General features: G+C 41.5%; 1 protein-coding gene across 1 annotated transcript in view; it reads right to left on the bottom strand.

The window, feature by feature from the left end:
• Positions 1-14,201, bottom strand: part of kcnq4 (potassium voltage-gated channel, KQT-like subfamily, member 4) — a 36,453-nt gene that overhangs the window by 21,417 nt on the left and 835 nt on the right. Inside the window, 5 exon segments of the mRNA XM_089022911.1 lie at positions 7,392-7,672; positions 7,674-8,008; positions 9,021-9,085; positions 9,192-9,306; positions 9,393-9,502. Of these exon segments, the coding sequence (XP_088879037.1) occupies positions 7,392-7,672; positions 7,674-7,715 (323 nt within the window). The 5' untranslated portion in view covers positions 7,716-8,008; positions 9,021-9,085; positions 9,192-9,306; positions 9,393-9,502.

The raw sequence follows: 14,201 nt of genomic DNA, 5'->3' as shown, positions 1-14,201 counted from the left end.
TAAATTAAGGCCATCTCAACAACACTTTAAGCACGTGGGCGCAAAGCGGCCCAGGCGCTTGGACCGCGGCCTTCGGCTTCGTAGGACGCGCAAGCAAAACGACTCTAAAAGGCCAGAAAAGCGGACGCCGCCTCTTGATGGAAGCTTCGCGGGAAAAAAAATGCTCTAATGGAAGCGCTCGTACGTGTGTTTATGTGTGTGTGTGTATACGCGAGTGAGACAAAGATGCTGATGCAGAAATACAGCTTGGCACACTTTTCACCGCATAGTCAAACAACGCATAGTGGTGGAAACAATAAACAAACAATATTCACACGACACAGAAGCCCATTCCAAACATTTGAATCTGACCTCTTGACCCCTAAAGTCAAAAAAGTGAACATAAGTCTGACCACAGCGATGCAAGACCCCGGAAAGGTGATTGATGACGAGACACAAATTTGGAGGAGGCAAACACCCATAATTTGTAATTTAGAATGGAGTGTTGGCCCGATTTAACCGACAATCCATAAAGTCACATTGCCGCAGATTAATGAGATGGGGCGGGGGGGGGGGGCATACCCGGCAGATTGACTTCCTCCAAAGAGGTTCAAGGTCTCCCCGAGACACTTTTTGCCCCTGAAAGGAGCGAGGGTGCCGAAACGTCAACAACGCGGCTACTTGGCAACATTGGCGTCCCTGGAAAACTTTCCTCGAATTTCATGTGGTCATAAATCAGGCTGTGGAATTCTCGCAAGATCAGTTCTTGACAGCCTTTAATCCCGTCAGAAAAATGGATTGGATGTGTGCGGAGACATGTTAGGCGATGAGAGTAAAAAAAAAAATCATATTTGATTTAATAAATACACCAATAAATAAATAAATAGCCAAGTAGATGAATAAATAAACTAATAACCAAATAAAAAATCAATAACCAAATAACCAGACTAATAAACAATCAAATAAATAAATAAATAAATACAGAAATAAATAAGCGGATCAATAAGTAAATGAATACCCAAATGAACAAATGAATATACAACAACAAATAAATAATAATAATAAAACAAACAAACAAATAGATAACCGGATGAATAAATAAATGAATATTAAAATAACCAAAAACAAAGAAACAAACAAATAAATAGTAGGATGAATAAGTAAATGAATCACCAAATAAATAAATACATAAATAGCCGGATTAATAAATAGATGAATAACCAAATAAACGAACGAATAAACAATACAAAAAACAAGCAAATAAATAAATACATGGATAAGCAAATAAATGAATAAATACATGGATAACCCAATGAATAACCAAATCAACAAACTAATAAACAAACAAGTCCTTGATAGTTTTGAAAGGCGCTTATAAATGAAATTTATTATTATTATTATTATTATTATTATTATTATTATTATTATTATTATTATTTTGATCAGTGTGTTTGAGGCTAGTGGTGTTGTGCTACTTCCAAAATATGACTGCCTTGTTTTATTTAATTTTTTGTTGTAAAACACAAAAAAATTCTCTTCTGTAACAAAATCTAATATTATATCTTATATAATTATTATTCTATCTATCGCTGTATATATAAACATATTTTGTTGTTGCAAGTTAAAACTGCAGTTACATGATTCTAATATATATTTAATATATACATAAGTGTATTTGATGTTTTACTAACAAGGCCACTTCAATTTCAGCAGGTATGCGTTGACTCCCACGAGATTGAATGTCATTGTTTGATTCCAAACACAGTCAGATAGCGACATTCCCCTCGCGATAAGATATCAATTGATCATAATCCACTTAGTAAATCCCACACACACACACTTGATGCATTCAAACCAAAGCTTTGGAGAATGGCGCGAGACCGTGAAGTAGAAAGCGGAGGAATGGAGGAGGAGGAGGGTCAATGAGAGTGGGAAGCCCGGCTAATGAGAGATCCAGGAAGGGCAAGTGAGCATGTGAGAGCAAGTGAGAGAGAGAGAGAGAGAGAGAGAGAGAGAGAGAGAGAGAGAGAGAGAGAGAGAGAGAGAGAGAGAGAGAGAGAGAGAGAGAGAGAGAGAGAGAGAGAGAGAGAGAGAGAGAGAGAGAGAGAGAGAGAGAGAGAGAGAGAGAGAGAGAGAGAGAGAGAGAGAGAGAGAGAGAGAGAGAGAGACAGAGAGACAAAGAGACAAAGAGCTCATAAAGGATTGTTAATAGAGTAAAATTTACACTAATAACAAATACAATTAAAATATGCTCTGTTTACAAAACGCAAATCCACAAAGTAAGTAAACAACACACACACACACACACACTCCTGTATCAATGGTTTTGTGAGGTCCGGATAACTCCAGATAAGGAGTGAGGACCACCGTTGCTGATAAGTTTAGAGAAGAACTGGTGTTACATTTGAACACTAAACGTCACCCCATTTCCCACTTTAACTTCTTTAAAAACAAAAAAAATAAAAAGTGGACTTGAAACTGAAATAACAGCAGGAGTGAGGTTTCTGAATGGGTACATTCAAAGTCCTCACCCTTGTAGTGAATTTGGTAAAAATATCGTTTTACTTTTTGTGGTATGAACTTTTTCCTCTCATTAATTACGCACACACACACACACACACACACACACACACACACACACACACACACACACACACACACACACACACACACACACACAGTGAATAAAAAAGTGTGTGTATTCAAGTGAAATGAAAATACACACCAAAACATGATTTTGGGTGAATTTGTGAAGACCTTAGAATGAAAAACTTGTGAGGACCGACCAAAAGGTCCTCACTTGTCAAAAATGTCCTCACTACGTATGGTATAACATGTTAGTTGTCCTCACAAGACTCGTCATACAAACACACACACACACACACACACACACACACACACACACACACACACACACACACACACACACACACACACCTGTTTTGTGAGATCCGGATAACTCCAGATAAGGAATGAGGACCGACCAAAAGGTCCTCACTTGTCAAAAATGTCCTCACTACGTATGGTATAAAATGTTAGTGGTCCTCACAAGACCAGTCATACAAAAACACACACATGCACACACAGTAGCTGGAGGGAGTCTGGGCCATAAAAGGTGACGGGATGTTTTCTTGCATGGAGCCAACGACCGAAGCTGACTTCCAGCCCACCAAATCATTTTTTGTGGTCTCCCAAATTAAAGAAATGTGAAATTTTGTGCATATCGCCCCATTTTGCTGAGAATCAGAAGCAAACCTTGCTCCATATTAACACGGCAGCAAGGTTAAAAGTCGCCATTAATAATCATACTTTGGACTGCACATTTTGCCTCAATCAATAATTCATAACTCGCTCTATTTGCACCCATCAATCAATCACAAGACGACTCACTTCTCATCCACGGCCGGCGCTTTTTAGAAAAGGGGGGGGGGGGGGGTTGGTCGGGACGAATTTAGCCTGGCGTCTAGCGGTCAGTGAAGGCCCACAAGGGGGTGTTGGGGGGCATGTGACGTGCTATATGCAGACCTGGGTGAGGGGGGGGGGGGGGGGGGTCAAAGGTGAAGACAAACAATCCCTCCCAAGAGTATTTTCTTTTTGATATTCAGGGGATTTAAACTGGATACGGTGGATATAAAAAAGTCAACGCACCCCTGCTCGAATGGCAGGTTTTGATGACATTGAAAATAATCATAAATAAATCATGTCACGACTGATAAATACAAAGTCAACTGAAATGCATCCTCCAACAGCTGAAGTTCATTTGCTAGCAGGTGTGTGCAGAGTCTTTCTTACCTTTAGCTTGAATGTGATTGGCTAATTTTGAATGAAAAACACCCAAATTGTCAGTTACAAGAGGGTGTGCGCACTTATGCAAACACACGCTCGCAATTTTTACTCACCCCAACTTCAGTTTTTTTTTTCTGTTATGTTAATTAGGTCATTTTTTTTAAGTTATATAGATCATCTTAATGAGTAGAAATTATTTTTTGGGGTTGTTTTTTTCCTTGTATTTAATTTAACTCATTCACTGCCAGACAATGTGCAAAAATGTGTCCACTCCAGTGGTTTTTGTCATTGTCACTCGAATTCTACGACCCACAGAATATTGAATTTTAGGACTACATAAACATTCAATACAGCGTTAGAAATGTTAGACTCTCTTCTTTCATCAAACAAAAGAGTTATTTCCTAAATTATATGGATCTAGAGTTATATAAGCTTGAAATGAGGGTGGCTGTCCAAAATACCTTAGATTCTATTAGAGCGCCTTATAATGTGGGTGTGCCTTACTTATATTTGGAAACCTTTAATATATTTATATATTACCTTTAGAAAAAAAATTCATTCATTGAAGGTGCGCCTTATAGGCACCGGCCTTATATATGGAAAAATTGTTTTTTTTTCCGAAGAAGAAGAAGAAGAAAAAGGCTTATGATAAAAACCAGCTCACCCTGGTTTGAATTTGAAAATGTTGACCTCTAATTGGATCCCATGAGATCGCTTGCTTTTCATTTCACATTTTCCCAAAAGGTCAAAAGTTCAGATCTAAATGTTCCCGAGACGCCTCGCGACAAACTGAAGTTAGCAGGAAGTTAGCGCTGCGCGCCTCCACGGTAGCATGCGGTTCACTTCAATTAGCAAAGATCAAAGCTGCCTTAAAGGACAACCGACACCATTTGTTTTTTGTTTCCTAACTCACATTAGCAAAACATTTTATAGCATCTAAAATACCCAAAACTGATATTTTTAGTCAAATGAAAAACACCAATAAAAATGACTTAAAGTGTCCCAAAACTACTTCAAAATGACCTCGGAGATGGAGAGTTTCAGAAGGTCCCGCCCCCTTGTTCGTGACATCACGCCAGGACGTCATGCTTTGCTCAAGAATCAAAACAATGGCTTCATATTGGGAGATGATGCTTTTTTGCTACTCATCCACTTATGAATAGGATTCAAATAGTTCTGAAGAGGAAAGCATCAATGTTTGCAATCGATTAAAGAAGTCCTCCCATATCAATTCGAGCCATCTGGACTCCATGATGTAGCGTCCCAGAAAATGCACAAGATGGCGCCCAAGCTCCGTTGGAAATGGGCTGATTTGTCTGCTGGGAATTTGTGTCAACTAGTATCAAATAGTAGTCTTGGTGCAACACACAACGATTGACCATGGCGTTATTTATGTGTTTTCCTTCTAATTTCGCCATCAACACGAAGTTTTCAGAACAAACAAAGTACCCAAAATGCATTGTGTGTCGCTTTCTCGGTCAGGGGCGTTCCTTCAGTGACGTCACGTCAGGGATCGTCATCAACTGGAAAACAATACTTCCTGAATATTCAGCGCGAGTCTTAAAAGGTAAAATATAGCTATATGCGGTGGAATATTTGTAAAATACGCTCATTTGAAGTGATTTTACAAATTATGGACACAACTTGTCCGGAGGCGTCGGTTGTCCTTTAAATTAGGATTTCTCTCCAGTTTACAAATTTCAAATGAGGGTTGAGGAGGAGGAGGAGGAGGAGTAGGTTCTTTATTATGAAGAACCCCCCTCCCCCCCCCCCTCCCAAAGCACCACGTGGTTCCGACACAACTTGACAGAAATCTCAAAACACACATCCCCGGCATGTGAAACCCGATGCGGACGGGGCGAGTACACGTGGCGTCGTCGTGCCCGCAAAAGCAAGTGTGGGATTTCCCTGCGAAATAAATGCGCGGTGGCATCAACGAGGCGGCAGCTGCGCGCGGGAAAATGCACGGCACGGCACGGCACGGTCCAAGGGAGTGTCGGCATATGAACGGCGGGTCCGAGTCATTTGCCCAACAGAGCAGCCGGCCCGAGGACAACTGTTGCCTTCGCTTGGCAAAGACAAACTAACGCTGACACACTTTATAAATAAGCGTCGAGTGACCTTTGACCTGGGCCGGCGCTCCGCTGATGCGGCGTTCTTCATTTGACAAGGACAATAAAAAAATACATGAAAAACAACTTTATCGCCCGTATACTGACTCGGGTCCTGACTTTGTCACTTTTGAAAGACAATGTTCACCTTACAGGTGATATTTTTGTGAAATGCAAGATTTTTATATAGTTGTTCACAATGGAAAGGCAATTTAAAAATTTAATACATTAATGTAACTACATATAGGTGGCGGCGGGCGGCTAGCTAGCTGGCTGGCTTTCTAGCTAGCAATCTGTTAGCTATCTGGCTGGCTATAAATTGGCAAGCTAGCTAGCTGGTTATCTATTGCCTATCTGTTAGCTAGCTAGCTGGCTATCTATTAGCTATATGTCTATTGCCTATCTGTTAGCTAGCTAGTTGGCTTGCTGGCTATCTATTAGCTGTATGGCTATCTAGCAGGCTGGCTGGCTATCTATTAGCTATATGGCTATCTGGCAGGCTGGCTTTCTAACTAGCTATCTGGCTGGTGGGTTATCTATTGGCTATCTGTTAGATAGCTAGCTGTCTGGCTATCTAGCTGGTTATCTATTAGCTATATGGCTATCTAGCAGGCTGGCTTTGTAGCTAGCTATCTGGCTATCTGTTAGCTAGTTAGCTGGCCGGCGGGTTATCTATTGGCTATTAGCTATATGGCTATCGAGCAGGCTGTCTTTCTAGCGAGCTCTCTCTTTGCTATCTGTTAGCTATCTGGCTATCTATTGGCAATCTAGCTGGCCGGTTATCTATTAGCTAGCTAGAAAGAAAGAAGTAGAAAAATAAAATGAAAACTTATTTTCAAACGTTTTCCATATATGAGGCGTACTGGTCTATAAGGCACACCTTCATTGAATGAAAACAACGTTTTCCAAATATTATATATAATAATAATAATAATAATAATAATAATAATAATAATAAATTTCATTGATAAGCGCCTTTCAAAACTCTCAAGGTCACTTTACAGTCACAAAATAAGTTTTTTCAGTGGGTGAGCAGCGGCAGCCACACGAGCTTCAGCTGTTGTGAAAGCACAATATAAACCAATATGTATGTATTCCATTGTATTTTGAACAGCCACCCTCATTTCAAGTTCAGATAACTCCACGCCCATTTAATTTGGGAATTAACTCTTTTTTTTTCTGATGAAAGAAGAGAGTCTTAGGTTTCTTACGTTGCATTGAATGTTGATGTAGTCCTAAAACTCAACATTCTGTGGGTCTTGGAATTCGAGTGACAATGACAACAACCCTGGCACTGGACTGGACACTTACTTATATTTCAAAATCCTCCCCACCGAGTGAATTCATCATAAAGTGCAAATTGAAGAGTGAAGCACCAGCTGAGATGACGTATGGCTGTGACGCCACCTGCTTACTTGGAAGATACCTCGAACAATTGATCCGACCACATGTGACTGTTTTTACTTAGTTTTGTTTGGTTTTTCAATATTTTAAAGTGTAAAAAAATAGACTCACATGAAGACGTGGTAGATGAAGGCCCATCCCCGCGGACGCTCAAGAACGTTGTACAAGTAGTTCTGGAGCTTGCGGAATCGCTTGCCGGTTTGGGACGTACCGGCGCGAGGTCCAGGTCCCCCCGGTAGCGGCGTTCCCAGAAGTCCCGTGCGGTGTGACGGCAAGCCGCGCTCGGGGGTGGAAGGCTCGCTACGCTCCGTGTGCACAGCGGTGAGCGCCACGAACTCAACCCGCCGCTCGTCACCGGCGGGCGGCGTAGGAGGCGGCGGCGGCGGCGGCGCCCAACATTCGGACGGCGCCGTTGTTGGACGGGCTCCCCAACATTAACCTCTCCGGGGTGCCAAGTTGGGATCCATCCTGAAACGCTCCGTCGACAAAACACACCCCAAACACAAAGACAAAATAACACACGTCAAAGTTTGTTTTGATTTTCTTTCCCAGCTACTTGAAGTCAAGTTACGGTGGCAAAAGGAAGCGTCCGGACACGCGTGACGTGACCTGCTAACTTCATGGTGCTCGCTTGCGGTTCACTTTGGAGCGAGTGGGCGTCCAGGCCAGGTGGTGCAGGACAGGGAGGGAAGGAGGGGAGGTTGGAAGGAGCCGTCGCTCCGCCTCTCCTGCAATTTTTGAAATTATATATAATACAATTCATACATATTGATTTCTATAGCGCTTTAACGCACTCACTGCCAGATGATGTGCAAAAATATGTCCAGGGTTTTGGTCATAGTCATTCAAATTCCAGGACCCACAGATGATTGAGTTTTAGGACTACTGATGGAGGATAAGAAGTTATCATATTTAAAAGTTTCATGCTTCGCCAACATGTGTGACTCAAATACACAATTGAAGCACAGACAACCTGGGGTCAATCTGAGGTCAACAGACACGGCAAGTTAAACTGTCATCTTCATCTAGAGGAGATCTGGTCTCGGACAGAATTTAGGACTTGGGAAACTCCTTTATCACTGAAGCAATTGACGACTTGAAAGTCCTTCACAGGAAGAGCTCATGAGCCAGGTTACAAATTTATCAGTTCATGGAAGAGACAATGTTTTATTGCTTACAGCTGTTTGTGCTTAGAACTCAAGAGGCGTGGTATTCTAATCAAGAAAACGATGTTTTTAGGAAACAAACATTTTTAGATTGTTGAAGCTACATCCTTAATTCTGCCTCTTGTATCACTTTCAGTTTGGATATACTCTTAATATCTTGGCAGAGGGCTGCAGAATTCAGACGTCCGTCATGAATGGCTGCGTCTCCTGCCGGCAGTAAAAGACAATCTTTCTGGGTCCGAGCCTTCAAATGGCTGACTTGTTGTCCCAATGGTGTGCGATGCAATTGGCTGGGAATCAGTTCAGGTTGTACCCAGCTGGGATAAGCTCCGGAACGCCTTTGTGAGGCTAATGGGTGGATGGAAACGCATGAGAAACATGCCTCCCAAGTTTCAGGTTCTCGTGTGAAAGTGACTTCGGGAGCAGGAGTTTGAAAAACCTACTGGAGGGGTCACTCTTGACTATTAATAGATGAGATTGTAATTTATTAGTTGAAGTAAGTGATCTGGTGCGCGTTTATGAGGTGTGCAATGTGAAAATCACCCGCTTTCTATTCTCATCAAAAGAACATTACCTTCACCTTTACTTTGATGGGCTTGGTTGCGACAGAAGCAGCAGAAACAGTTGCTGGGTGGTTATCTTGGGGGTATTAATGGAGAGTAGGGGGTGGGGGACACACACACACACAGAATAAAACAACAGTTTGCTTGGAGGACCTTCTCAATGCTGTTCGCCATGAGATGACCTGTCAAGTGAGCCTCCGGGGAATGTATTGTGTAGCCTACCCCCCCTCCCCCACCAGCCTCACTTTGTCATCTGACCGCCAAAAGGTGACATCAGCAAAGGTCAAGTCGTTCATCCTGCAATCAAAAAGCACAGTGAAAGCTTTTTTTTACGAGGTGCTCTTGAACTACGCCGACATTCACGGTGGGATCCGGGCGCTCACATTGATGAAGTTGACATGCGGGAATGTGGCTGGAATCTCTCACAAGTTACAAATCCGGATTTATAATCTTGCCAGAGTGTGCTTGTGGCGCGGATTTTGACGTGGGTAATCTGTTAAAAAACATTTTTCACCTTTGACCCTTGAACTGAAGAGAAATGCCATTAATTTTTTTTCCAGCCCTTAAAAAAAGACGAAAAATGCATGTTTTCATTGTTTGGAAAATCACTCTTCAATGCCCAACTTTAATTAAAAAAAAAACTCAACACAATGTCAAAAAATTAAATTATTCTTGTATTCCAATTTCATGGATGAATTCAATTTAGATTGTGTGGCCGTTGTTCAGTCTTTGGCCACTAGAGGACAGTATCACATACATACACTACACAACACCGGATTTGATTACGAGCACGAGAAGAAGACTGTTACGAATACACTACTGTTTTGGTCGATTTATTGTTATTGGTAGTATTATTTTAAACAAATAAAGAAGATAATAATTAGTCTAATAGTGTCATTTCATTGAGTGCATTTTGACAAAAAAAAAAAAAAACAACCATAAAGAGAACTAGTCAGTTAAGCTAGACGAGCATAAAATAAACCAAAATAAAATGTTGAAACGATAAATTCATCATTACATACGATAAAATGGATACATATTTACCCCGAAAATACACATTTAACATAAAAAAAAACAGCAAAATGTAAATGTAATCTAAAATGTAATGTGTTTGGGCATTTTACCATTTAAACCACAGTTGTTAAAATCCGACGTCGTGCATGTTTTCCAAGTCTCCCTTTTGCAACACACCTGATTGAAATTAACCAGAACATCGGCCCATTTGAATCAAGTGTGTTGCAAAAAGGAACCTTCGGGGGGAAACAAATACATGACGACAAATTACATTCAGGACCCTAGTTTGACATCCTTGATTTAAATTTTGTGTAAATTATCCAATACAATAACATTTTGCCAATCCTTTAGACGAATACAGCATTAATTTAAGAATCTGGTCCAAATTAAAAATACTGCATTATCCAATGAAAATCGTGCAGAGCAGTAGTCAACAACCTTTTTTTGCGCCACGGACCAGTTTAATGTCAGACACTATTTTCACGGACACAACAAAATAAAATGATACGACAGGCCTGGAAATTGTTTTTTTGTTGTCTTTCTTTTAAATATAATAATAAACGTGAATCCATCGTGTATTTTTATACAACTTTATTAGCAGAGTGTCGGTAACACCGCGCCAACAACAACGTATTTAACGTCTCTGCCCCTTAACGCTCGATGGTCACCATGGTAATGTTTAAACGTGCCTTCAAAATAAGAACAAAACAAGTGCAAAGCGCATGAAAAATACGTCAATCGTAAATCATAGACGGATGTAAGCTGGTAATTTTTCATTTTTCAAAATAAAAGATAGTTCGGACTCAGATAATGAATAAAACGGAAATTATGTCAATTATTTATTCTTTCTGCGCGGCCCGGTACCAGTCCGCGGCCCGGGGGTTGGGGATCTCTGGTGTAGAGTACAGCGCATTAAATTATGCCCCCGCCCCACCACTGCAAAATAAAAACAGAAGTGTTTAAAAGTCAACACAAACCCTCCCTGGTGTGGGAATCTCCTACTACAAGCCTGCCTCTGTTGGCTGACAGCTACCCTCCCTCTGACCCCCCCCCCCCTCCACAACCGATGGGGGCCCACAAGGGGTACCGAGGGGTCTCCCTGATAGAGACGGGAGGACTTTTAATCCCCATCATCAACAAAATGGTGTGGAATAACAGTTGGGGAGAACCTGAGGGGGCATGGGACGGTGGAGGGGGACACCCTCTCTGCCACTCTGCTATTTTTCCACTCCAGTCTGGGAGCTACTAAAGGGAAAGGAACTCTGAAAGGGGTCTACAGGGACTTAACTACTCCAGTCAGCAAATGTGCACATTACGGTCAACCCCCCCCCTCAACAAACTTTTATTTATTTCTTTCTTTTCTCCCGCCACTTAATGGCCTGTCGTGGTTCTTATTTTACTACCTTTTCCTTGACGTTCTGTTCCTGAAAGTGTCTGGAGAAGCTCAGATGGAGGTGATGGGGAGTTGATACAGCACAGTGGCGGACCATTAGCATAGTGTTTGGAAGGGGTTGGGGCCTAAATGGACGGTAGGAGAAATCAAAACAAAAGGGGAGTAAAAAAATGACAGATGCGAATACTGGAGTAATACTAATTTTGTCGCTGGGCTGCAGCTGACATGATGCAGAGAACATGGAAAGCTCAAGTTGTAAAGTCACGTGTGTCTTGTTTCGAATTGTGCAATTCAAACCCGGCTTGTCGCCTGACTAAATAGGCTGTGGCAGTCATCGAAATCAAAGTTATGTAATTAAAAAAAAAGGTTTTTAAAGGACAACCGACACCATTTTTTTTTGTTTCCTAACTGACATCAGAAAAACGTTTTATAGCATTTAAAATACCCAAAACACGCAGGCTGATATTTTTAGTCAAATGCAAAACGGCAATAAAAATGAGTTAAAGTGTCCCAAAAGTGCGACAAAATGACGGAAATGGCGAGTTTCAGAAGGACCCGCCCCTTTGTTCGTGACGTCACGTCAGGAATCGTCACCAACTCGAAAACAAGACTTTCTGAATATTCAGCGCGAGTTTTAAAACGTAAAATATAACTATATGCGGTGGAATCTTTGTCAAATACGCGCAGTAGAAGTCATTTCAAGTGATTTTACAAATTATGGACGCAACTTGTCCGGAGGCGTCGGTTGTCCTTTAAGTAAAAACTGCACATATGTATCGTGAATACAGAGTTGTGTCACTGCCTGGTGTGTTTCACTTTACGTTGTCCACATGTTTCCTATGATTTTGTATTTTACGGCTTTTTCATTCATTTCATGCTGACTTTTGTTTATTTTTTAACTTGCAAATCAATTTGAAAAGGCTCAAATTGGACACATTTCAGCCACATGAAATTAGCCTCCTTCATAACTCATAACATGTATGCAATTTCACAAGATGACATTATAACTTGAGTTCTTTATTCATTTTATAATTTAGCTCCGCGGCACTTTATTTTTTCTCAGTTCCATCAATCAATTCACATCAAGCTACTCAGACAATCTCAGGAATATTATTTCACCTTGGACTAAAGATGTTCCTTACTGGTTCCTGCCAACTGACCGCAATCTAAATAAATAAATAATGAATTATTAATCCATGATTGATCGTTTAATGTTTTCATTGATCAAGTAAACGCACCGGGCTTCTAATGCACAAGCAGGTGTGGCTACGCAAAAGGGAAGAGAAGCTAAAACAGGATGTTGGAGAGTAGACTCCATTTTGTGTTATTTTTTTGGTAGTCAGAGTAAGGGTTTAATTCAAGCAAGCGCCAATCAAAGGTTCCTTTGTGACCTGGAATCTACCAGCGTTTGCTTTTGGAGCCACTAAACTTGGAAGGTTTAGCAGACGCGACGTCACTCTGCGGTACCGGAGGTGGCGTTACAACGCAGCTACATGCGATACAAAAATACAGCGGAGCCACCAAAATTGAAGTGTGACATAAAACTATAAGCAAGGTCGGTCAAATTTAGTTGATCACAATAATACATTTCATTTATAAGCGCCTTTCCAAACTATCAAGGTCACTTTACAGTCACATGATAAGTTTTTCTGTGGGTGAGAAGCGGCAGCCACACTTGCCAGCGTTCACTCAACCCTAAACTAACTCAAATAGATAGAAAACTAGCTAGCTAGTCAATAGATAGCCAGCTAACTAGAAAGATATATACCTAGCTAGCAATATAGCTAGCCAGCTACATAGCTGGCCAGCTAAATAGATTTGTGGCTAATAGATAGCTAGCTAGGTAGCCACCAAAAAACATGCTATGTTAAAAAAAAAACGATTTGAATAACAGGGAAAAATTAGCCTTCCTTTTACAAGATTTTGACAATTTGTTTTCTAAAGAAATTGCGGAGCTATTTGAGGTGACAAACTATGTTCTCACTCCACCATAGATGACTAAACTTTGATCAATATTATCATTTTACTGCAACACGTGACCGATATGGTGTGCTAATTGCGGCCATCAATAAGCTGATAACTCCAACCTTTACGGTATCAGTCAATGTAAAATACTCCAGTCGCACGAAGCGGTTGCAAGTAGCCCACCCGTGAAAAACAAGATCTTCGGAGACTAAGGTGCTAAACCATCATTATTGTTCGGACAAGTCCATTCTTAGCTGCCAACACGGACGGTCACATGGTCCGGAATCAGGCGGGCGGGGAGGGTGGATATCCAGACCGAACCGTCCGCTGGCTTGATGTGAGCGCGAGACTTGACCGAGACTAACATCGGCCGACAATCCCGCTTCATGCCAGATTTAAGTCGCCCGACATTTTCGCCCGGTAACCCCACCCCACGACCCCCGACCCGCAATAGCCGCCTGCGCCGACTACCGTTGCGCTCCGCGAGGTCACAAGGTGGGAACAAGATAGCTATGTTTGGGCCATGTATCAGCTGCGACGTCATTAACCCTTCGGCAGAGAATTTGAAAGGGGTTGTCGGATAACCCGTGCGTCTTGTTGTTGCATCAGGAGGAACATGAAAACAGGGCAAAAAGATCATCTTTACCGTTAGACGAACACAGGCCATTGCGTATGACCGCTAAGATTTCCAAGGCTTTGAAATATCTCGTAAAAACTAGATAATTAATAACTACAGTGATACCTTGGCCTACGAACTTAATTGGTTCCCAGTAAGGCGAAAAGTGTCTATCCCAAAAATTAATTTCCCATAGGAAACCAT

Source organism: Hippocampus bargibanti, linkage group LG20 (assembly GCF_051943395.1).
Source record: "Hippocampus bargibanti isolate YZ-2025 linkage group LG20, ASM5194339v1, whole genome shotgun sequence".
NCBI classification, from domain to species: Eukaryota; Metazoa; Chordata; class Actinopteri; order Syngnathiformes; family Syngnathidae; genus Hippocampus; species Hippocampus bargibanti.
This window is presented reverse-complemented; position numbering and strand designations above follow the sequence as displayed.